The 23,067-nt window shown below is 39.8% G+C and overlaps 1 protein-coding gene across 1 annotated transcript; it reads right to left on the bottom strand.

Moving 5' to 3' along the window:
* Window positions 1–2,037: 2,037 nt before the first annotated feature.
* dennd6aa (DENN/MADD domain containing 6Aa) lies at window positions 2,038–22,219 on the bottom strand. The gene is made up of 19 exons (XM_041948138.1): window positions 21,859–22,219; window positions 20,408–20,446; window positions 20,107–20,149; window positions 15,782–15,894; window positions 15,515–15,595; window positions 14,998–15,103; window positions 12,951–13,030; window positions 12,330–12,389; window positions 12,134–12,189; window positions 11,097–11,219; window positions 10,848–10,943; window positions 10,059–10,153; window positions 9,716–9,781; window positions 9,504–9,568; window positions 8,695–8,784; window positions 8,019–8,182; window positions 7,101–7,203; window positions 6,327–6,401; window positions 2,038–5,911 (listed from the first exon to the last, which is right to left on the bottom strand). The coding sequence occupies exons 1-19, from the start codon at window positions 22,087–22,089 to the stop codon at window positions 5,780–5,782; spliced, it is 1,818 nt and encodes a 605-aa protein (XP_041804072.1). The 5' UTR covers window positions 22,090–22,219; the 3' UTR covers window positions 2,038–5,779.
* Window positions 22,220–23,067: the final 848 nt, after the last annotated feature.

The raw sequence follows: 23,067 nt of genomic DNA, 5'->3' as shown, positions 1-23,067 counted from the left end.
AACATGGTGGAGCGTTGAGCAGCAAAATTGCCAGATATTTTCCTCAGGGGTTGGTGGAGACCAAAAACAGAGCTAAAAGAGAATGAATATTGGATTTATGTTCTCCAGGTGGTCAGAAACACGACTCCAAATGAATGATAATGTTGCTCAATACAACAATCTTATTCTATCGCTTACTTCACTCGTGTTTCTGTACTGTGCAAAGACTTTTGTAGCTCATATCCCTTGATCTGTTTGCCCGGTAACAAAGAAGGTCAATACGATGATCTGGCCATATAGGAAAAGATGACGGGCTCGGGGGGGCAGTATGCCATGCTTCGAGCCATAGGTGCGAGGGCCCTTTATCGCCGCTTGCAGCTTTAATTTACCTTTCTGACAGTGATTGAAAGGGACATTTACTGAAGAAATGGACTCAAGTACAATTTTGAGGTACTTGTACTTAGGCATTTTCATTTCCTTCATACTTCTACTCCACTAAATTTTGTAAGAATAGATTTTACTTCCAGTACAGTACATTTATTTGATAATTGTAGTTACTACTTACATTGCAGATTCTGATTAATAATTCTAAAAATAATCAACAAATAAATGAGGATGTGTTATTTTAGATAAGACTTTAAATAAATTCACAAGCTACCCAGCAGTATGTAGTAGTAGTAGATTGTGGTAGTACGAGCTGCACCATTGATGTGATGTATACATTAATGCATGTATATATAGCCTAATGACTACATTCACTTTTAGTACTTTGACTGTATTTTGTTGCTTATACTTTTTTACTTTTACTTAAGTAAAATATTTCACAACTTCTTCCACCACTGCTATCGAAACAGAAGGCAGACCTTTGATTTGTTTTTTTAATCTTGGCCCTTGAATGTAATCTGAGGTGTTGCTCAATTGTCCAATATTAATGTTTTCTGGCAATATGCTCTCTAATGAATAATAATCACATTTCATTAGAATGTAAACATGACACAAATAAATAAGCCTTTTGCAAAATAGTTGTCCATTAAATCAGTGATTGACAAATGGTGACAAAGTTGGAAAGATATTTTCAGGATCAGGAAAGAGAAATGCTAAAACTTTCTATTCCCATAGTGTCTGTTCGCAAACAAACTGCAAATTCAAATGTCAACGTGTCTCAACAACACTGTAATTATTCTCAGAAAAGCAAATGAGCATTATATCGAGCAGTTCTTATTTATATCTCAGTATTTAGTAAGACGTCTGTTTTAATAACAAAATAATTATAGTACATCATCGTATCTGGGCCATCAGTTCACTTTACACCATTATGTACAAAACTCTTCATTCTCTACAGAGTGGAATATGAGAATAGCCCTCCATAAAAAAATTCAAAGTTGTTAAAATAATTAGTTTTTTTTTTACAAATATAAATCTTACATGGTTGCCCAACAACCAGATGTCACAGGTTTTTCCAACCAGCACAAATTGTTATTTTTCTTTACAATTATCTGCTTGACAAAAAAAGGCATATTTCAAAGCATTTACATAACGTGTGTTACATGATGGCTTAAAGGAAAATGAACCAAAAAAAAAAACAACAACAACAACAAACCATAAAAAACAACGCATAGGTTTGACAACAGGTCCAATTAACATTTTCAAACAAGTGGTGTTTTGACAAATGCAAACATCAGATAACTGTGTGTGCAGTTATGTGGAACAACTAAGTACAACAAATAAAAACAAATCTCCAGCCAGTAATTCATAGTAGTTTACACTCAGAAAACACAAATCATCATAATAAATTAAATGACCAGTTAAGCAGTTATTGCTGTCATTATATGGTTAATCGTTATGGTTATTTTTACGTTGTTAGGTGTTCGGGAATGTTCATGAATTCACATAAATCAGGCCTAAAGAAGCGTTGAGTTGAACGATTTTCATACTGATGATTTTGCACATTTTGATCTTTTATTCCCAAATTCAAAATTTTAGCCAGCTGCCAGAACTGAAGTTTTTCAAGAATCTTAATAAATGACAAAAATGACATTACTATGTCCAATTATTTAATTTCTTTTTTTTTTTTTTTTCTGTGAAGGATTTGATTTTGACACTGTGGCTTAAAGTTTACAGAGAAAATGAAATTACATGAAATGGCATCATAGAGGGGAGAAAAATCAATCTAAAAATGTGTAATCTGAAGTGGATTACTGTGAATTAAACATGACTCCTAATTACTGAGCTAAAACATTCAGTGAATGAGGCTTTGAGGGACCCAGCGGTGCTAATAATCCCTTTATTAGAGCTGAGTGAGTCTGATGGGTTTCTTGTTTTTCCAGGCTCTGTTTCTGACGACTGACTTTGTGTACTTTTCTTAGTGTAATAATGCATCTAGGTAGTTCACTTGTTCATCAGAAAACTGTTAAAAACAATATTTTTTGTCTGAAGGCAACACAGAGTGCCTCTTCAGCAGAGTCAGTCTAGTTTAGTGTAAGATCAAACGTTAAGCCTTGAGCTGCAGTCAAAGAAGCTCTGATTATCTTTGCAGAAACCAGCCGTCACTCATTCAGACTGAGACTGACTCATCGAGTCTTTGGTTCTGCTCTCATTCCTGTAAGGCACCAGCATCACTGTGAGTCCAATCAGAAAGCTGCTCCATCTAACAGCTGAAGCGATGCTAGCTGTAGTGTTGGGGCTTTTCCCCATTGTCTCATAAATGCACACAAGCCGTCATACAGTGTACTGAACACAGCCTGATGCTGCATCCGTGGAGGTGAGACTAACAGGAGAGCTGGAGCCACTGAACTATGGAAGCAGATTTCTGCCAGGGGAAAAAAAAAGAAGTTTGGAATGACAGAAATAAAATGGTCAAGTCAAGAATGCAATCATAATTCAGATTTTTTAAGACTTAATTAAGAATTAAGAAAAGATTGTCAGCATCACATTGGGGAAAATTACTGACTTAAAAATATGACTTAAGTCCTGAAAAAAAATCAACCTTTTAAAGCAGTGTACCAAATCAAAACTACATTTACTAACCTAAATTACAGGATACCAACTCAAATTTATGGCTACATAGTCAAAATTATGTAATATGAAGTCAAAGTAATTAGACATTATATTCCATAAATTACAAACTAGAACCAACTAGATTTAACTTAAAATAAAATTTATTTTTGTCATTCTGTCCCCCCTGAGCAGAAGAAGGCTTCCATACTTGTTTTTGCAGCTACTTGCCTCTGATAGATATCAATATCAATCAATCAATTAAATACGTCAGTCTGTAACTGCTGTCAGGGCCGCACTGTAAGTGTCTCCTTACAACTGAAAAACACTGTCACGGTAATATACGCTCAACTTTCTCATTTTGATCACAGTCAAAGCTAAAAGTTGACCACATGCTGATTTTCATATGATTTAGCTCAGTTTGTGGTGGCTTGGCTTAAATGAGTCTGCCACAAACTTATCAGCTATAGTCCACCCTGTTACTACGGCAAACACAGGCAGGCCACGCCCCACGTATATCTGTTTACATTCAGAGGAAAAAATACCAGCACATGAAACTTTTTCTCATCGTCTGTCAGATGTAAAATGTCAGATTACAAAATTCATCCCTGAAACTCAAAAGGTGAGGGTTTAAAGTTAATTCATTAATGTCACGCAACATGTCTGAAGTATAAGCCAGCTTTACTGTCCCAAACAAACAAACAGCGGAGTCTAATAGAGCAGCTGGTGAAGTGAGAGTGCAGGTTTGTCTGTGTCCAGGAATCATGTTTCAGTACCAAAGTTTATACAGTTGACAAAGTTTTTCATGACAAAATCAATCTTTCTCCATTTGAGCTAAAAATCTCCTCTTAGGAACGGCTCAAAATAAGTTAAAATCTTTAAATGTAACTTTTAAAGAATCTTGAATGACTTAAGACCATAAATAATTTGATCAGATGACTTTTGCAGTGTGGAATCACCAGACTCAGTGATTTAAAATGCTGAAGAAGTGCAGATACTTCTTCCTGAATGTATGTTTTGTGCCACTGCTGCCCAGTGAAAACTTTCCAGAAAGGGAGGAAAGCAGTATTGCTTTGAGCTCAAGTTTATGAAAGAAGTTTCACTGTAAAAGCCCATCTCTGCCAGGAACAGACAAAAACAAAACATAAAAACATTCATGGAAAGTCAAACCGATAAAAGCAGTCAAAGCTATCAGATAGTAATTCAGACTCCTGCACATTTATTGCCATTATTTGTCATGTTTGACTAATTGAAAATTGAAACTTCGGATCTGATAATTTAGGCAAAAATCGGACTTTGTGTCTCATAATTTTAACTGTAAAAAAAAAAAAAGGGAGGTACTGCTGTCACCATCGTATGCTGTCGGTGCTGAAGCAGTCCACTGTGAAATGACAGATATCGCTTTCCTCACAGTCAATAAATTCTAGGCAGCAGGCCTGTAACCAGGCTCTGTCCTGCCTAAAGTTGAAACTTGACTGACAGGTGGATGGCATGATATTATTGGTTGAAACTGGTTGGTTCAAGCCTACGTACGCACACTTCGTGTTGTGTTTTAGAGGAAGAAAACACGATCCGATGGGCGCTCCCTAAAAAGGTTTAAAAAGGCATTTTTCATTTCATAACATTTCTAACTGTTCCTGTTCATTGGGCTCTTTTTGCTTTCTTGGCAGAAATGGGCCTCCAGAGTTTCACAGCCCAGCGAGTCAAAGGCTTTCCTCAGCCCACAGAGGAGCTCAGAATCAGTCAGGAAATTTAAAAAAACACACAAGATTTGGTTTCAGTCTTCAGAAAAAAATACAAATAACAACCCACACTAAGATTTCTGAACATTTCAGGACATTTTGAATATTTTGTCAGACCGTTATGATCATGTGACATGGATACAGGCATGTGACTGGCTCCTGAACACACCGCTCCACAGCACACCTGCCAAGGGCCAACAGACAGGTATTACAGGATCGCTGGTGCTTAATGCTCTGTGTGTGTGTTTTTTTAGTAAAATTTAATTATAAAGCACTGCTTGGCTCTGCTTCGTCAGTTTGTTTGCATAAAACTGTGTGTGTGTGTGTGTGTGTGTGAGAGAGAGAAGGGCACACTGGTCCAGTTAGCGATGAAGTGCACTTCTTTTAAAAACATTTCTTAAAAATGGATGAGGACTGTACAGTCAGTTCTGCCGGACTGCAGCAGTCTATCTTCAAGTTAAAAAATGAAAAGTAAAAATTAAAAACGTCAAGAGGTAAAAATGCTGAGGGTCAAAGGTCAGCTGTGTTCATCTTCCTGCTCTTTACCTCCAAGGTGATGACAAATCCTTTGGCGCACAGGCCACCACAGGCTCAGATGAACCATGTTACTGAGCAGCGTGATGAAAGAGCAAAGCTGTGATGGATTATTAATGCATCAAGCGTGCCTTTCTTTACTTACTGACGTCTCCTCACATTTTTTAAAATGCTGTTTCACCTCTGAAAACCCTTCAGAGGAGTTTATGTCAGGCAGCTCCGGCCTGCTCCAGCTGGTCGTCTGAAGACCACATGATCACTGAGGGACACGTTTGGTCTGAAAACCACTGAGCTGCCACAGCAGCGGTTTGGGGGGGAGAAAGTAAACGTAAGTTGGATGTATGTTTATGGAAACAGAAAATGCACTATGTGCTTTCCATGTTAGACCAGAAAGAGGTCTGCAAACTGAGATCCAGGGGGGATCCCAGGGGTCCCTCCACGTGGGAGCCAACTGTGAAGGGACCCACTACCCCCCAAACTTTAAAACAAGCTCAAACTGGGGTTGGAGTTGCAGAGTGAGGGGTTTGGGGTCAGGGTGTGGAGGGCTTGTGGAGGATGCCCTGCAGGTCCTCTGGTAAGGCCAGGATGACAGCCTCGATGTGGGCCCTCAGTTTGGCCACAGTCCCCGGACGCACGGGGAGCTGCTCCTTCTCCGCCTGACCCTGCAGCAGAGAGCACCAGAGTGCATTCATCAGTGTTCACATTTTATTACACTAATAAATCAATACAAGTTATTAGTGCTGATCATTAGTTGTACATCAAAATACACAATGAAACCGAGAGTTTCAGGTCAAAAGGTAGGAACTGTCACTAGTAGGAAGAAGAAGTCTGGTTTATTACAACTTTCTATCAGTAAGAGTAAACACAGTCTTAGCAGTAGTAATATCAGTAGCAGTAGCAATAATAGAAGCAGTGATGGCAATATGATTAATAGTGGTAATATTAGCAGCAGTAACTACCTACACTGCAGCAGCATGAACAGTAGTAGTCATGGCAGTAGTAGCAGTATGAGCTCCATAAGCAGTAGTACTTGTAGTACTGAAGCAGCTTTTGAGCCATGGATGAGTTTGTACTGACCAGCTTATCTTTCAGCTTCAGGACCAGATCAACTGTCTCCACCTCAGAGTGCTTCTGGACCCTCTGCAGCAGATCCTGCAGACAGACAGACAGACAGAGAGAGAGACAGACAGACAGACAGACAGACAGACAGACAGACAGACAGACAGACAAAGACACACAGATATGAATGAAGGATGAGAGGTTTCCAGGCCTCTGAGTGGATTCTTTCATGTTGTTGATAAGTTTTAATTTTATCCTTTGGGTTTTTGTTTTTCCATGTGTCTGATAATCCATAAATAAATTGAATCAATTGATTGCTCAATGAACCAACTCTACAAGCAAACACAAACGTTTTGTTTTCTGTCTTCAGAGAAAATACAAATGACAACCCACACTAAGATTTCTGACCATTTCAGGATATTTAGAATATTTCATCAGACCGTTATGATCATGTGACATGGATACGGGGGTATGACTGGCTCCTGAACACACCGCTCCACAGCACACCGGACAAGTTTTCATTTTCATTTTATCCTTTGGGTTTTTGTTTTCCATGTGCCTGATAATAAATAAACTGAATCAATTGATCGCTCAGTCAACCAACACTACAAGTGATGATCTGATGTATTAACAGTGTCACACAGTACAATTTGGGATGAAGTGTCATCAGATCCAGGTGGGCATCAACAGCTTGTTGTGTGAATGAATCAGTGGGTTCTTCAGGTTGACAGAATCACTGTGATTCGACCTGATCTTCACACTCAATCCCTCCCTCCTCTCCTCCCTCCTCACCTCCTCACACAATGCCTCAAGGTGCAGGGCCTCCAGTTTCTGGGTCATCTCTCTCCTCCTGTTGCGGAACCAGCCGTCAAAGTTGGGAGACTTGAGGAAATGCCTTCAGACACAGAAAACCACACAGGAGTCCTCATGATGCTCAGAATAATGATCATTTCCACAACATTGATGAAATCCAATCACTCCTACTGTGTTGTTCTTTGGTTCTGTGTTGCTCTAATGTCGGTTAAACTTAACACTTCCTGTTAATGTTTCAAATTAAAAGTCTACTACGAAAGGGAGGAAATTTGCTGTTTGAACCTTTGTTTGAAATGAAGGGCAAATTATCAATGTTATGATCAAATGCACTTCATAAACAGGGGAAATTGCAATAAAAGGCCTGTCTCTAATATGAGGCGGTTTAAAATAAAGGCCTGCTTCTCTGTGCTGTTGCTTTGTTACCTCTCTTTATTCCAAGGACCTGCAACTCCCAGCAGGATTTTATGCAGTTAGAAATTCATCAACACTCTCTGAACCCAAAGCAGTTTCTGGGCATTCTTTGCTGTTGACACATTTTTATTCACTGTGGGCTTGTTTTCACGTCATTATACAAGTCCTGCAACTTTTGTGCAGTACAACACAGTTATAATGCCATAAATCACAAAAAAAATTTAAATTCCAGTTAAATTTCTTTTAAATTTCATTTTGCAAAAATGACAAATGCACTGAGGACCATAGAATTTAGTGTTTTTTACAGGATCTGGTTTGTGCAAACATTTACATTTTTTAAAGATTTTTAATGAGACAAGTACAATAACGTCATTTGAAAGAAATATCCCTATATTAAGCTTAGTTGTGGTACTTTTTTAAATAGTTCAAGCACTTTTTTGTCAAATCTGTCGGTTAAAACGTGTGTGTGTGTGTGTGTGTTTGTACCTATACAGCCCTATCCAGTCTCCTTTCAGTCTGGATGTGAGCTGAGGTCCAGCTTTCTCCAGTGTCTTCATGAAGTCCTGCTGGATGAACGGTCTGAGTTGAGGAGGACTCTTCCAGGGACTGATGGACTTCTGCAGAGGCATCAGACTGGCCACATACCGCTCCTGTAACACACAGGCACACACTCAAGGTTACATTATTTCAGTTCAACCCAGCAGCAGCATTGAACACATGACGCAGTTGATCTACAGTGGCATGGAAAAGTTGGGCTGATGAACTGATCTCCACGAGGCGTGAAGTTAAAGATGAAACTTCTCTTCAACATTTTAAGCAAGATTAGTGCATTATTTTAAAATTAAAATTTAAAATCAAAACATGCATTTGCTAGCTATTCGCTGCTCAGCTATTCACAGTAACAAACATTTAGACCAGAGTGGCCCAATTTTATTCATGCTACTGCCGAGCTGTGTGTCCCAGCATCGAGGCTGAGATCCTCCAAAGAGGCACAAAGATAACTAACAATGAAGCATCTTGTGTACACCAGGGCACATGACGGCATATTGAAAACACTAAAGCCCCTGGAACTTTCAAAGTTGATCAAACAGACAAAAACTAAACAGCACCATGTCACTATGAGACAAACATAGATCTAAAACGAAAATGAATTGGCTGTTACCAGAGGAATGATGAAGCTCTGCGTCAGTTCTAAGAAGTAGCGTCGAAGAATTGCATTTTGGGCCGCCGAGGGTCTCTTCTGTTGAACACCCTGAAATACAAACAAACAAACAAAAAATCATATTTTCAAAAGAATTATCAGACACTCAGCTGCTCTCACGTTTGTGGGCGAACATTTCCACACATTGTATCAGCCAACCAGTAATGCTGGAGAGTAGTGATGCCGCTAGTCTAAGTATGTTTCTCAGGGGTAGTTTGGCAGCATAGCTATTTTCAAATCCACACATTGTTTGCAGTGGCCAGTTATTATTTCACAGTAAGAAGCAGTGAACACTACATTGCTTAAAAACAGCTCAGAAATGACCAAAACTCAAAGAGTCCTTCAGGTTTTGGTATATTGTTTACTGTCATATTTTAACGTTTGATGTCACCACCACTACCCCAGATGAACGTATCCCACGTGATCGGACCACATCCTGCTCTGATTACACTCCCCACAGCAACCATTTCAATTCACTTTGTAAAATAGCATCCATATTCAACCTGAATATCATTAGTGCTTCAGTTTGTTTTCAGGAACTTGTGATCTGGAACTTGTGTCGACTGCGGCTCCGTAGCTGTTCTGTTACTTCTCAGGTACAATCATAAATCCAACTCTACTATTCCAATTCTAGGTTAACTACAAAATATTGACAACAATTTTTGTCCGTTAAAGCCATGTGGGCTGTAGGACTGAAGCGCAGGCCTCCAATCAGCCAATAAAACCAGGGAAGTCATGTGCAGGACATCGAGGAGGGACTCTGTCTTTACCTTCTGAAGCTGTTTGATGATTTCTTCATCTTTGTTGAGATACGGCTTATATGCAGTGTACACACCTGCAACACACACACATAGTTATGTTTCTTTATTGCGCTTAGGTTATTACCCTAACCTTAACCCGAGTCCCCGTTAGGAAGGTGAGTCCCCATAATGTGACAACATGACTAACACACGTGCACACATGCACAGTATGAAGCATTTACCAGGCTTAGAGTCCAGAGTTTTGAGGTTTTTCAGTTTCTTGACTTTCATCTGCTTTGCCATCTCTCCTAAGAGGAACAGTCAGATGGAAAGAGCAAATATTCAGGGATGTATATTCATTTTTGAATGGTAACAACTGAGAGTGACCAAAAAACTACAAACACCTGCAATGCAGTTGAAAATACTCTTATACTGTGGCATTAAGGTTTCCATTCACTGGTACTTAGGGTCATGGACCAAACCAGTAAAAACAGCAGACCCAGACAGGAGACAGGGGCAACATACAGGGCACTTCTCTGAGAACAACTATTTGAAAACTTCTTGAGCAGTAGCAGTATCATCTACCTGCTTGCTTCATGTCTCCAATGCGAATGATGTGCGGCCAGTGCTGCAAGGTTTTAGCAAAGAAGGGATTGGTCACTCCCAGAATGACTGATGGCCTGTAGGAAGAAGGAGAACAGAGAGACAGATTACAAATGACTCTATAATATTAATGTCAGCAAATACTGAAAAATCTCTATGCATGATTATAGGGAAAAAAATAATTATATTTTACTGCCTACATGACTCAGATTCACATGAATGAAAATAATGAGATTTAAATGACAATTTTATGATTTTTTTTTAAACATTCACAGCACATAATTGTTCTTTAATCAATCCATTTAGTAAAAAAATCACTTTTTTTGTCCCTTTTTGTCTTTTTTTGTCCACACAAATTTGTTTTATATGCTTTGGCCACACAAATGTACAGTGCTCACATTTCATGCCAATTAAGCAAATATAACTTGAAACTGATAGACGTGCGTGTGAGACAGAGAAGAAATTAATTGAAACTTGGTGAAATAGTGTCAAATGTTCCCAGATTGTGTTACATGAGCCTGATATAAATGAGGTGTATGAGACTCATTCTAAAAGTCATGCCTGTTGTTTTCTATGTAAGACTGCATGTCAGCGGCATCTTATACAGGCTGTGACAGTGACTGAGACACGCTCCCCTCACTGGCCCCCTACCGAAGTGCTGCTAAGTGAGGCACTAAGCAGCAGAACACCCTAACCCTAACTGTACATGCAGCAGGTGCAGGTGGGAAGTTAGTGATGCGGTCACTGCTGTGCTGGTCCATCGTTACTCACGGAGCCTGCGTTCTGGTGGTGTACTCCTTAAACTCGCTGTCGTGGATGGTGAAATACGGCCGGAAGTCACTGCAGTATCGCAGGGGGGAGATACAGCTGCACAGAGAAAGACAAACACAGAGACATCTCAGTGTCTGAAGCCTGAATAACGTCCGTGTGGGACTTCATGAGCAAAGAGCTGCAGCTTTGCCAAATATAATCATGACCGCCATCGCTGAAAAAACCTGCCCCTAGCCCTAACCAACTCACCTGACCAATGCCAGCACAGTATCCGCCGACTCCGCTGGCGACGGCGCCATGACGACGAGTGCCTCTCCCAGCAACACCAACTCCCACAGCATCTGGATGTGGAAGAAGACCGGGTAGAAACACCTGGAGAGACATAATGAGTGTGAAGTAAAGGTTTAAAGAGTATATAGGACTGTTTACTCCCCCACCAAAATGCAATATTATAATATATATGACATATATAAATGCAAAAAGGTGATTTTTGGTGGACTGCAATGTTATTCTCAGTGACTTTACAGCTCAAATGATACTGACAGAACAAATAAATGCATTTTCTGTGCTTTGCTGAATATTCATTTTGGACTGTAGGCATTATAAAGGCTGCCTCAGACCAGCTCCTTATTCGTCTTTACTTGCTCTGACTACACATTTGAACAGAGCAGGTGGTGTTTTGCTGTTTCTTTGTCCTCCTGACAAGGTCGAGTAGCTCTGTTACTTTGATTTATTCTGCTGTAGTTTTTCTATCATCTAGGTTTTATTAGTTTCACTCTGTTCCGTTGCTTCTCCTGACAAGCTTTGAGAGTCACCTAAGGAGCAAATTAAACAAATGAACCTGAATGGGAGCAGGAGGTGGCTACTGTCCTTTTCTGACCAGAATGCAGAATATGTAAATTAACACAACAGGATGACAGTGCTGCAACAAAAACAGTAAATATGACCTTTTAAAAATAACCATGACTATTCATGCCTTTCACACTGACCCTGTGGGTGAGTTCTGTGAATAAGTGCAATAACCGTACAAGTGACTAATTTTAGTTTTAGTTTTAGCTAAAACTAAACTCAATATTCCAAAAAAGACTTTCTATAAAAAACTGTCTTTATGTTGTCCCCTAAAAACTATTTCTGGCAGGTAATCTTTTGGGGAGAAGGTGGTTTTGTTCAACAGGTGTCAACAGGTTAACTGCTGCAGTACCACCACTGAACAGCAGGTGGTGAGAGAGAGTGACACAAGCATTTGTATTGTAGACAGGAACAACACCGTGACCTGCAGGTCTCACCTGAAGAGGTCGACCTCATGGATGGTTGGGAGCACGATGGACACCTGACTGTCAGTCTGAAAAGCAGACACACTCTCAGCCGAAATCATCACATGGTCAGTGTATGTGCACACACATAATTCAAAAATTAATACAAATACCAAATGTTGAGTAAGTGTGTGTGTGTGTGTGTGTGTGTGTGTGTGTGTGCAATCACCTGTGCAGACTGGACCAGCTGTGAGGTTCCTGGTTTGTCGTAACAGGTTGGGATGCGAACCTGCAGCAGCACACAGATTCAGCACAGTTGGAACACTCATCAGAGTCCAATTTAACACATTATTCAGAATATTAACCACCATTAATATTCAGTCATGTTCGGATCATATCACACACATCACAGCAAGTTTTGTCCAGATGAAAGTTTACACGTGGACAGACCACGAATCACTCAGTGCGCATCATATTACTTGCTTAAGCTCCAAAAAGTGATAAAAATGTGGTAGACACAGTAAATTGTGCTATAATGTGGGGGGCTTGACGAGGGGTTGTGGAAGATGACCATGGTCCAGTGGTCCCACTGATAACAACACACTTCACACATGCAGAATTAACGCCTCAGAAAGTCTGCAATGTGTCTTTAAAGACCTATATGTTACCTGAGTTTGACAAGTCAAACATTGGTATAACTAATAATATTCATATTAGCTGAGTGCATGAGCCATCGTTAATGTTATCAGTTACACCTGTGCTTTACCTGTCTTGACACGTCAAAATGACACATTTACTGATCTCCACCCATTGACTTTGCATACGTGCGTGTGTGTCTATGTACGTGTACCTTGATGACAACGCCCATGATAGGTAGAGTGAGGATTCGTCCAGGATGGGGAGTCGGCCAGCGATCTATGTCATTACAAGCTGTCAATCAAATACACAAATAACAGCAATCTGAATCAGAATTCACTTTATACAGATCAAAGTGTTTACCGTGAGGTCACACACAGCCTTATTGAGAGTAAGTCAGGCCTTGACCACATGTATATAGATATGTCTTAAAATGGATATTTTTCCTCAATGTTTACAAAAAAAAGGAAAAAATTCAGTCCATGTGACCTTCATCTCTCCATACATGAGAAAATTACTCCAAACACTCAAGCGCGCTGGGCCAGTAGGTGGCGATAAAGTCTACATCAACAATATCTCAAATACCAGAGAAGAACATTCTAAGCTTTGAACAATACACTTATTTTCCTTTGGTGGTCGGGACTTAAAAACACAAACAACAGTAGCAGACACAGACTCATTACAAAAAATTAGCAATGGGCATGTGCAAATTGAGGTGATAACATCATCGTTCCCCAAATGCTCATTTTTACATGTGCACACAGACACACAGAAAGCAGAGTTTTCACAAAACAGCCCTTCAGAAGGTGTTCTTGAAAAAAAAAAAAAAAAAAACTCCCTTTGTTCTGACCTAAAAGTCTGGTTGCATGTAAATGAAAGGACAAAAAGTAAAGGAAAATGTTTGTGTACATGTGGTCATGGTCTGAGTAAATAAAGTTTATCTACACTGAGCTGCTATTCTATTAGCTACAGCTTGTCTAATCTAATCTATTGTCCTGCAATAAATCCTACTTTGGTGAGATTATTATGTTGATGATTTAACTGGTGCAACACAGATTCAGGTTTTGTAGAAATGTACAGCACATGCATTCTCTGAACTGCAGTTGCAAAGAAGTTTATAAAAAAAGAAGAGACGGATTTGACCAGGTTTTGATTTCTGCCTCCACCCCCCATACAACAGAGGTGAATTGAATTTTGTTTGTGCTTCTCACAGTGTTAAAAACAGCAATGCATCTTTCCAGAAATGGTGTCCTTCTAACTGATCCACAAAACACACAGTGGACCAGTTTAAAAGGGGCTATTTTCTTCAATGCTATGAGCGGATCAAAAGTTGCAAACCAACTCCTGCACACTGTCTACCTTGCACAAATACATTTATTTGTGATGTTTCCAATCAAATAAAAGTATTATTATGAGTTAGACAGAGTGCAGGAGTTTGTTTGCAACGTCTGATCCACTCGTCCCTCTCCTACGCACTTGTCTCATGAAATAGATGGCCGTTCTGTTCTGAGTCAAGGCTATGAGCACCATAAAATAAATTCCTTTCACCTCCATTGTACTGTGGAGGCAGAACTCATACAGACAGACTTCTCAAAACCTGTAAAGACTAGACTAAACTATCCGCATGGATAGAAAACACCAGAGGGAAGTAAGAAAATATATTTGATTTGGCTTCTGTGGCATTCAAGAGGCAACAACAACAAAAGGACAACCACTGTGGTTCCTGAGAGGACCTTCGAACAGCCAGAAGTCTGTTGACACTAATTTTCAATATTTTGCAGCTTCAGAGAGGCAGGCAGAAACAGACAGGCAGGTAGAAGCAGACAGGCAGGTAGAAGCAGACAGGCAGGTAGAAGCAGACAGGCAGGTAGAAACAGACAGGCAGGTAGAAACAGCTGGAACAGCTGGAGTGTTTTTGTCTGCTACTTATTGAGATCCAGAAAACATACAAACACTACAAAATTGACAAGACGTTATATCTGACTGCATGCGGCCGTCCCGAAACGGGGAGTCCGCTGACCTCGGTGACGTGTAAATTCAAAAAAAGTGTTTTCATTACACTTTTGCGATACACCTGAATATTGACACGTCTGAAAAACCACCTCATGAGAGCGTAAAAATGTTTTTGCGATATTTGAGAGGATTTTCGAAATTTAGGTGTTTCCATTACCGTTTTTTTATTGCGATATTTAGGATTTGCGCATTTCTAGGGGCAATGAAAACGCAGCTACAGACACATAGAAACAGGTAATCAGACTGACCCGCCTCCAGGCAGGGCTCCTGTTTCTCAAAGTATTCTGGCGCCATGATCTTCAACAGGGAGTGGAAGAACGTCACATAGGGCAGCTTACTGATCAGGACCAGAGACTGGCAGAGAGACACAGAGGGAATTTAGATTCACAGGTTTCATATGACATCAGTGTTTCCTGTTAATCTGGTTGAACGGCTTTTAGAAATACCACAAATTTGATACTGTTAGAAATATACAACGTACTGGAGCTGCAACTGATCATTACATCACACACGCAACAATATTCACTTTCCAATGATATCAAAGAGAAAAGCAGCAAACCCAAAATGTTGTTATTTTTACCTGATTAATGACTTTAAAGATTAAGTGATTATGGAGTTTGTTATCAACTAATTCTCTTTACATATTGCTGTACTATTTTACATATTGGTGACGACAGATTGATTGATGAATTTTGTCGTATTCTACATTGGTGGTTCTCGCCACGTTTTTGTTGCACTGGAGCTGAACTGCATTCTGACACTGACCTTCTGGAAGTATCCTCTCTTCAGGGATTTGTCTCGCACCTGACGGAAATACACGTAACCGTAGTAATGACCCTGTTCCCTCTGCAACACACACACACACAATAAGAATTTATATCATTAAACAAGATGATTCAGATGTATTCAGTCCTTTGTGTTAATAAACATGGGTCTGTAGTGCTGTGCGTATGTCAATTAATGTCCTCACAAGGATAGAAGCACAAATGTGCGTGTTTCTGTGTGCACGTGTGTGTGTGTGCGTATCCCAACCTTCAGGCAGGGGGGTGCGTCCCGGTCAGTGGTTTCTAGGAAGCATCCCAATGATGACTTCCTGTTGGAACCCTGACGGAAGCGGAAGCAGAACTGGGTGTCGCCAAGGCAACCTGGGAACACAGCGGTGATGGTGTGGTTACCATAGGAACAGAAAAAAAAAATACAACTTTATTGTCCACCACAATGGACAAATAAATGTCTTGAGATCACCAAAACATTACGGCAGCAAACTAGTAAAAAAGCATAATAGGTCAAATTAAATGCTTTGGAGTCCAAATGCTGACTGCGCTTGGAATAAAAAATTATGTTAGTTGCCAGAGGCAGCCTTTAACGCCTCCCTGCCATGCCAAGAACTCTAACCAGGTTACTGCTGAGCCTGCAGGTCAGGAGACCAAATCATGATATCGAATATTACAACACTCAGATTTCTTAAAAATATTTTGAGAGAAGCATAGACAGCAGTGTGCCAAAATATAATAAATACTGTTTCAACTAGTTGACCACATAGTACAGCATGCCCTGTTATAAAATCCTGTTTGGCACTAACAATAATTTCTTTAGTCTTATCAACAATAATCTCTAAAATGCCATTTTTGCAACAAGCCAGAGGAGCTTGGGTTTGAGTCAAATACACAGCTTCACATCTGATCACAGGCATCATATTACAAACATCTGATTATCACTAGGATAAATGGAACTGTTATTACTAGTAACCTGTTAGCCAAACTGTAGTTCTGCTACAGACTCAATCAGAGCTACTCTGACTAAAAGTGAAGCTGTAGAAAAAGTGATTTCACCAGGTTCATTTTAAAAAATGTAAGCTGTACAAAACTGTTGCGACAGTTAGATACAGATAATTTGTTTTGACTTGGATGCATGTTCTGTGATTTCAATATACACCACTTCAACGTCTTCCTAGTTTCTTCCTGAATTTTGGACAAACAGGAAGGAGGAAGCAGAAAAAAGTAAATAGGAAGTGCACAATGAGTCACCAACTGGCCTTTAACTTCCACATGACCTCGCACATCCTCCAGCAGATGCCAGAAGAGTGTGAGGATGACAGAGAACATTAGATAATGATAATAAGAGGTTAAGATATTCCAAATGCAAGACACACACACACATACGCACACATGTTGTACTCCTGGTTGTGAGGACACTCACTGACATAATAGATTCCCCAGCCCCTTACCCTAACCTTTCTAACCCAAACCTAAACCTAATTCTAACCTAACCCTTAAAACCAAGTCTGAGCCCTCAAACAGCCTTTTGGAGGTCTGTCCAAAAGTGTAGACCGGCCAAAATGTCCTCACTTTCCAAAAATGTCCTCACTTTCCAAAAATGTCCTCACTCCCGAGGTCTCAAACTCAAACTGGTTCTCTAAAAGATAGATGTACAAGTACACACACGCGCACTTCAGCTGACACTCTGTCAGACTTTAAAGCATTCCACTTCATAGGACACACACGCGCATGCACACACGCACACACGCGCTTCCCACAGCTCATCCAAGACTCCATGACATCATGCAGTCGGGTTGTGTTAAAGACCACCCAGCGTGAAACAGGCCATCAGCAGCCGAACCACAGCTCTGAGTCTCACTGTGATGGAGTTAACAGGCTCCAAATTCTCCTCACTTTATTTCTGTGTTTCTATTGACCCTAATCAAAGTGTGTGAGACACGTGTGTGAGAACACGTGACCGGCACGCTCTGAAACGCTGTGGACATTCTTGGCAAAATGGAAGAGACGTGGTGAAGAAATCACAGTCAGAGGAATTTGCCTGATCATCATAGAGAGAAAAGTGTGAAGTCTGAAAGAACTGTGGTATGATTTTCATTAAAGGTGATAAAGATATGTCAACATGTTTGATTTGTTGATAAAGAGGCTGAGAAGGGCTGTAAAAATAATCTTACAATATTCATGGTGGCAAGATTTTTGATTTTTGGATTATACAAATGTTTGTATTACACTACTGTTTTAATTATCGGCAGATTATTTTATTAATTAATCGATAAACCAACTGGCCCACCATGACGTCCTCAAATGACTTGTTTAGTTGGAGTAACAGTTAAAAGATATTTGGTGTCCTGTCCTGTTCATTTTTATGTTGATCGAGTAACTATTGATTAATCGACTCACGGTTTTAGGTCCATAATAATGACATTTTGCTTTTAAAATGGAAACCAAATACCAGCGCTTAGTCTCATTTAAAGATGCATTCATTGATTCTGAGCTGTCGAACAAAGTGTAAATAACACATATTACCACTTCATGAAGTTGCTGCGGCTAAACCGGCCTACTTCCAGATCCAGCAGACCGATAACAACATTATCATCTAATTGGAGTGTGTGTCTATGTCAGCCTGATGTGTACAAGTCCAATACTCACTTTCACTTTAGCTCTGGTTTGAGCTTGACCAACTTCTGAGGGAAATATCTGTCTCTTTAGCTGCTAAACCAGCTAGTTGTACTCACTAACTGTGTCTGTCTGCTGTTTGATGCTGAGCAGTGCTACAGTGGGTTTATCTGAGCACATTTGAGGAAAACTGGACTGAACCAAACAGTAAATGTGTCATTCAACCAAAACTAAGAGCTAAAAGAGAGCTGTATATTTCTATATTGGGGTAAATAATATGTTCAAGTGCAGCATAATTGCAGTTTTTTGTGGCAAAGGAGGGACAAATAATCCTTAGGATATATTGTACAAAATAATCAGGATTAGTTTTTAGCTATAATCATGTTGTCCTACTGCTAACACATAAAAATATAAAGAGCTCTATCCTGTATCAGTGACACTGTGTCATGTTACAGTTCAGATCTTAACCTGACTCATTAAATGCTGTGCTGTTTGAGGGTCATTTGGGTGAAAGATGTTTAATGTCTGCTGGTTTGATCTAATCAAAACTGTAAAACTAGTGAGAATATTTAGCTTTTAATTCTAATTATACCACTATTTTGGACCCACTCCTACCTCTAACATCTGATGTTGGCATGAACACCCTGAGATTAAAGCTGGGAATCAGCACTTTAAACTCACTATAATCCTGTTTGCTGGAGTACAGAGACAACACAGATCAAGTATGACAGCTCTTTTCTGAATGCACTGACTTTTCTTGATCCTGAATAAGAATCACAGTAAATTAAAGACAAATGATGCCAGCTCTGATTAAGATGTGAGAGTGAATTGTGTGAGACACAGAGAGAGAGAGAGCTGCACACCTACAGTGTAATACTCTCTCTCTCTCACTGACACACACCTACAGCATATAGTAGCACTGTAAGCATTTGTCCTAATCCTGTCATCATCCTGAGGGCAGCAGGTACGTCAGCTCTACCGCCTGCTGACTCACAGTCAACAAAAATACACACCTGCAGACACACACACACACGCAATTCCACAGAGGTGTTTGTGCACATGTAAACCAATCCTCACTTGCCAACCCATTTCACCCCTAGTCCAGTGTTACACTCATGAAAATGCCTTAAAAATGTTTGTTGTTAGCTAAATTCTTTCTCGGCTTGTTTTTTTTTTTTCTTTCTTGACTGTTTCAATGGTTTTCAAAATGGTCCCTGACTGTAGCTGCAGGGCCAAAAATTATAATATGACAACAAAAAATGAAAGGCAACTCGTGAAACCAGAGCTTCCAGGTTATGTTCCAGAAATGAGCCACTCATACAGAATCACATTTACGTTTTTAACATTGCCCCGTGCAGTTCTGAGACTCTATTTGTCTCGACAGGGATGGTACAGTTTAAAAATATGTAATATTGGAGTGAATTTCTCCATTGTGAGATCAATAAAGTCTAATCTAAAGTCTAATCTAATATCGCTGTTGAAGTTTCTGTTTTTAGCTGCTTCTGATGAACACTATTTACCACAAGTCCAAAACCATCAAGGCCACGACAGTCTGAAGCACTTTTCTCATGTTGGAACTAAGGGGGGGGGGGGCTGCATCACACAGTTTTTGTCCACTTTACACAGCGATTGGCCAGGTGTGTGGAGGTGTCAAAGCAGGCTGGGTTTGAACTTCCTCCCTCACATCTGTGACGTTTTATATGTACAACAGGGTGCAACACCATCTTTGTGTTTAAGGAGAGACTGAAAGAATGCATCATGAACATTATCTGTATGATTAAGTACAGAGACTGTTCTGAAGAGCTATCGAACTTGCGCTCGGACATGGTCAGTCAACATAAAACTAGTTCTGTTTGCAGCATAAGCCGGCGTTCAATCTAACATGCCAGCGTTAAATTAAGACAAAGTCTCCAAGGTGGTCTTAGATGTCAGACAATAGTTTAAAAGGCTGAAATAGGAACTCACCTGAGTTGGAGTCAGGAAAGGAAAGGTAGCAGATGCTCGTTTTCTGAAAGAAAAAAGATTTTGTTGGACTTTGTTGTCTTTATCATTAACATGAATAAAACACAACAGACAGTAGGAGATCAATGATTACAATTGCGATGAACAAGCATGAAAGATATTACAAATAATCTATCAAACTCTGCTGCTCTTCTAGGATCATTTAGAATTTGGTGCACATCATTTATCAACATGCACTTCATCAAAAAAGAATGTTGTATGAACTGCTCCTTTATTCCAAATCTCATTCACCTGTTTGACTCACCTCTTTCTCCAACAGCTTGGAATGATGAGGATAAATAACCTGAAAGACACATGAACAGTGTTACCACACAGCAGGAGCTTATCAACCCACAAGGGAAAACTGCGTTCAGCGTCTGGCAAAAACAACAGCAGCACTTTTTCATCAGTTTTTCAAACATGGACATCTTTATCAACACTTATTTGTCTGTCTAAGGTCACTGGGTCCACTAATCTCTGTAACTGCTATCTGCCATTTCACTGCTCTTTATGTTGTCTGAGTTAGCAGTCAACATATTAAAATAGAACAAAATCTGTAATAAAGCATTTTGTAATAACCGGTTCCTAAATCAGCCTAAACCTTTTTTATATCTATTATATAGTATATCTATTTTTCAGTATAAAGGTTTAAAAGGGATGCAATTTGTAAACAAAATGATTTTAAGTGATTCATGCACTATGCATTTTAACATTAAAGAAATCTAGAACATATCTACAGTCAGGTATTGACTGAAATGTGTCCTTAGCAATGATGAAAGTTCAAATTTTGTGGTCAATTGTGCAGCGTTGTTAACTTATTCTTCACTCAGATTTTGGCAGTGGCAATTATAATGACTCTTGGAGCTGCAAGTCCAACTGAGCCATTATTCCGTCAACAGGCAATTAATCAGCGACAACTTTGATATGTGTGTGTAAACTGAATTACAAACATCTCTATGAACGTCCCTATAGGCTCTCAGAACGTGTGATGGGCATTTTCTCAATTTGCTGACATTCTTTGGACAGACCGATGCATTTCTACAAGTATTATATCCAGTCAGGAAATCAACATGACTGTTCTCATTAAAAATAAAACAACTCTGCTGAGCTCATAAAAGAAAGTGAAACAGTACTTGCAGGACTCTGAACCCAGATCACCTTCTGTCTTTAAATAAACATGCAGTGTCCATTCAAAATGGTTTATCTTATTGTTCCTGAATCCCAAACTCCTGTGAGGACAACAGGTGTTCTGTTTTCCTTTGGTGAGGGATTCAAACAGGCTCCAGTGGGGATCAAACGCTCCATGCTCCTGAGAATAAGGCATGAACAATTTGTGCATCTGTTTCTGAGGAAGAGTTACAAAATGCCTCCATGTGAAATAGTAGCTGTAATTGATGCTGTTGGAGGAGACTAACTCCTGGAGATTACACACACAAACACACACAGTTCACCTTGGCTATGATAAGTAAAATCACGTAGCGAACTCGTTATACTATAGTGAAAAATATCCTGCTGTTATTAGTGCCATGTGTGTGTAAACATCTCAGTACTGTATGCCAAAGAATAACTAAACAAAGAACCAAACACACAGCTTCGCAGAGAGGTTTGTGTGCTCAAGTCCAGGAAATAGTCTGGGCCTTCCATAACTGCTAACTTAGGCATTTTCAGAGGAGTTTGACATGACCCAGCTGTCTCCGGTGGATCCTTCTGCCTCACCTCAACCGCTTGTCCCAGCTCCAGGTCGAAGCCGACCACACAGATGCAGTGCAGCCAGGCGGAGAAGCGGTCCCAGGGCAGGAGGAGAGCCTCCTCCGTCTCATCGTCGCCTCCGGGCCCGGGGGGCAGAGTTATCTCCTCGGCCGGGGAGATGCTGCTAGCGTCCTGGTCGTCCAGATCCTCCGGCTCTTCGACCTGTTCCCCCAGCTCCTCCGGGCCTTGCAGAGCCATGGCGACGGCCCCACACGGACACTGAGACGCTCTGGAGAATGTTAACTTAACGGTTTTCTAAATGAGTTCACTAGGTTTTCTAGTTAGTGATACTCAGGTCACAACAACAGGAGGGAAGCAGCGGCACAGAAAGTAGCCACTTAGCTAGCACAGCACAGAAGCAGGAGCGAACGTACGTCCTAGTGATGAGACGTAAAACGTCATCACGTAATGTCGTTCTTGGCTCTGAGTTGTGTTCAGGTGAAGATCAGGCTCCGTAAACCAGAATGTCGAATATCATTTTCGTCAGGAAATGAAAAAAAAGGAAAAGTTAGGGTTGATAAAGCTCAAAACGCACTTGCTAAGTTAAAATAATGAGATACTAAATCAAATGTTATACTTTTACAGACAAAATTCTGAGATACTAAGTCAAAATTTTGGCTTGTGTGTCAAAGTTATGAGATAAGTTACATTTAGAACTTTTTAATTTAACATTATGACATAAATCAAAATTCTGAAAACTTGCATGTAGTGAATCAAAAGACTTTGTGTAATAATACTTGTAATAATTTAATACATTCATGAGATGTGCATTGTCATAATTTTGAGATATCAAATTTTTTATAAGAAAAGCTCCATAAATGTCCTTTTTGGCTTCTTCAAAATTTTACCTAAGAATCACATAAGATGGACTCAACTCTAAGTTGAAACACAAAAGCCAATACATGAACTTTTTGTCTAGCTACATTTGGTTAGATTTAGAAACTAAAAATGGTGAGAAATTGTGAAAGATGTACTGACAAATGTACTGCACTTTTTAGGTTAGGTCAAATGTATTTATATACCACATTTCATATAATGTGAATTCAATGTGCTTCACACGCAACAAATACGAATAAAATAAAATTGAACACACATACATATTCAAAATATATTGAAAAAAATAACAAGAATTATTCAACCCCTGCCCACCCACACATACCTAAAGAGAGAGAGACA

Source organism: Chelmon rostratus, chromosome 2 (genome assembly GCF_017976325.1).
Source record: "Chelmon rostratus isolate fCheRos1 chromosome 2, fCheRos1.pri, whole genome shotgun sequence".
NCBI lineage: Eukaryota > Metazoa > Chordata > Actinopteri > Chaetodontiformes > Chaetodontidae > Chelmon > Chelmon rostratus.
The sequence above is the reverse complement of the archived record's forward strand: the minus strand, read 5'-3'. Positions and strand labels throughout refer to the sequence as shown.

Coding starts and splice junctions, on each gene's coding strand:
- dennd6aa (XM_041948138.1), bottom strand. CDS start 22,089: ATGGCTCTGCAAGGCCCGGAGGAGCTGGGGGAACAGGTCGAAGAGCCG. Junction 15,895..20,106: donor CTTTCCTGACTCCAACTCAG/GTGAGTTCCTAT, acceptor CTGTGTTCCCAG/GTTGCCTTGGCGACACCCAG. Junction 7,204..8,018: donor GACTGGATAGGGCTGTATAG/GTACAAACACAC, acceptor CTGTGTCTGAAG/GCATTTCCTCAAGTCTCCCA.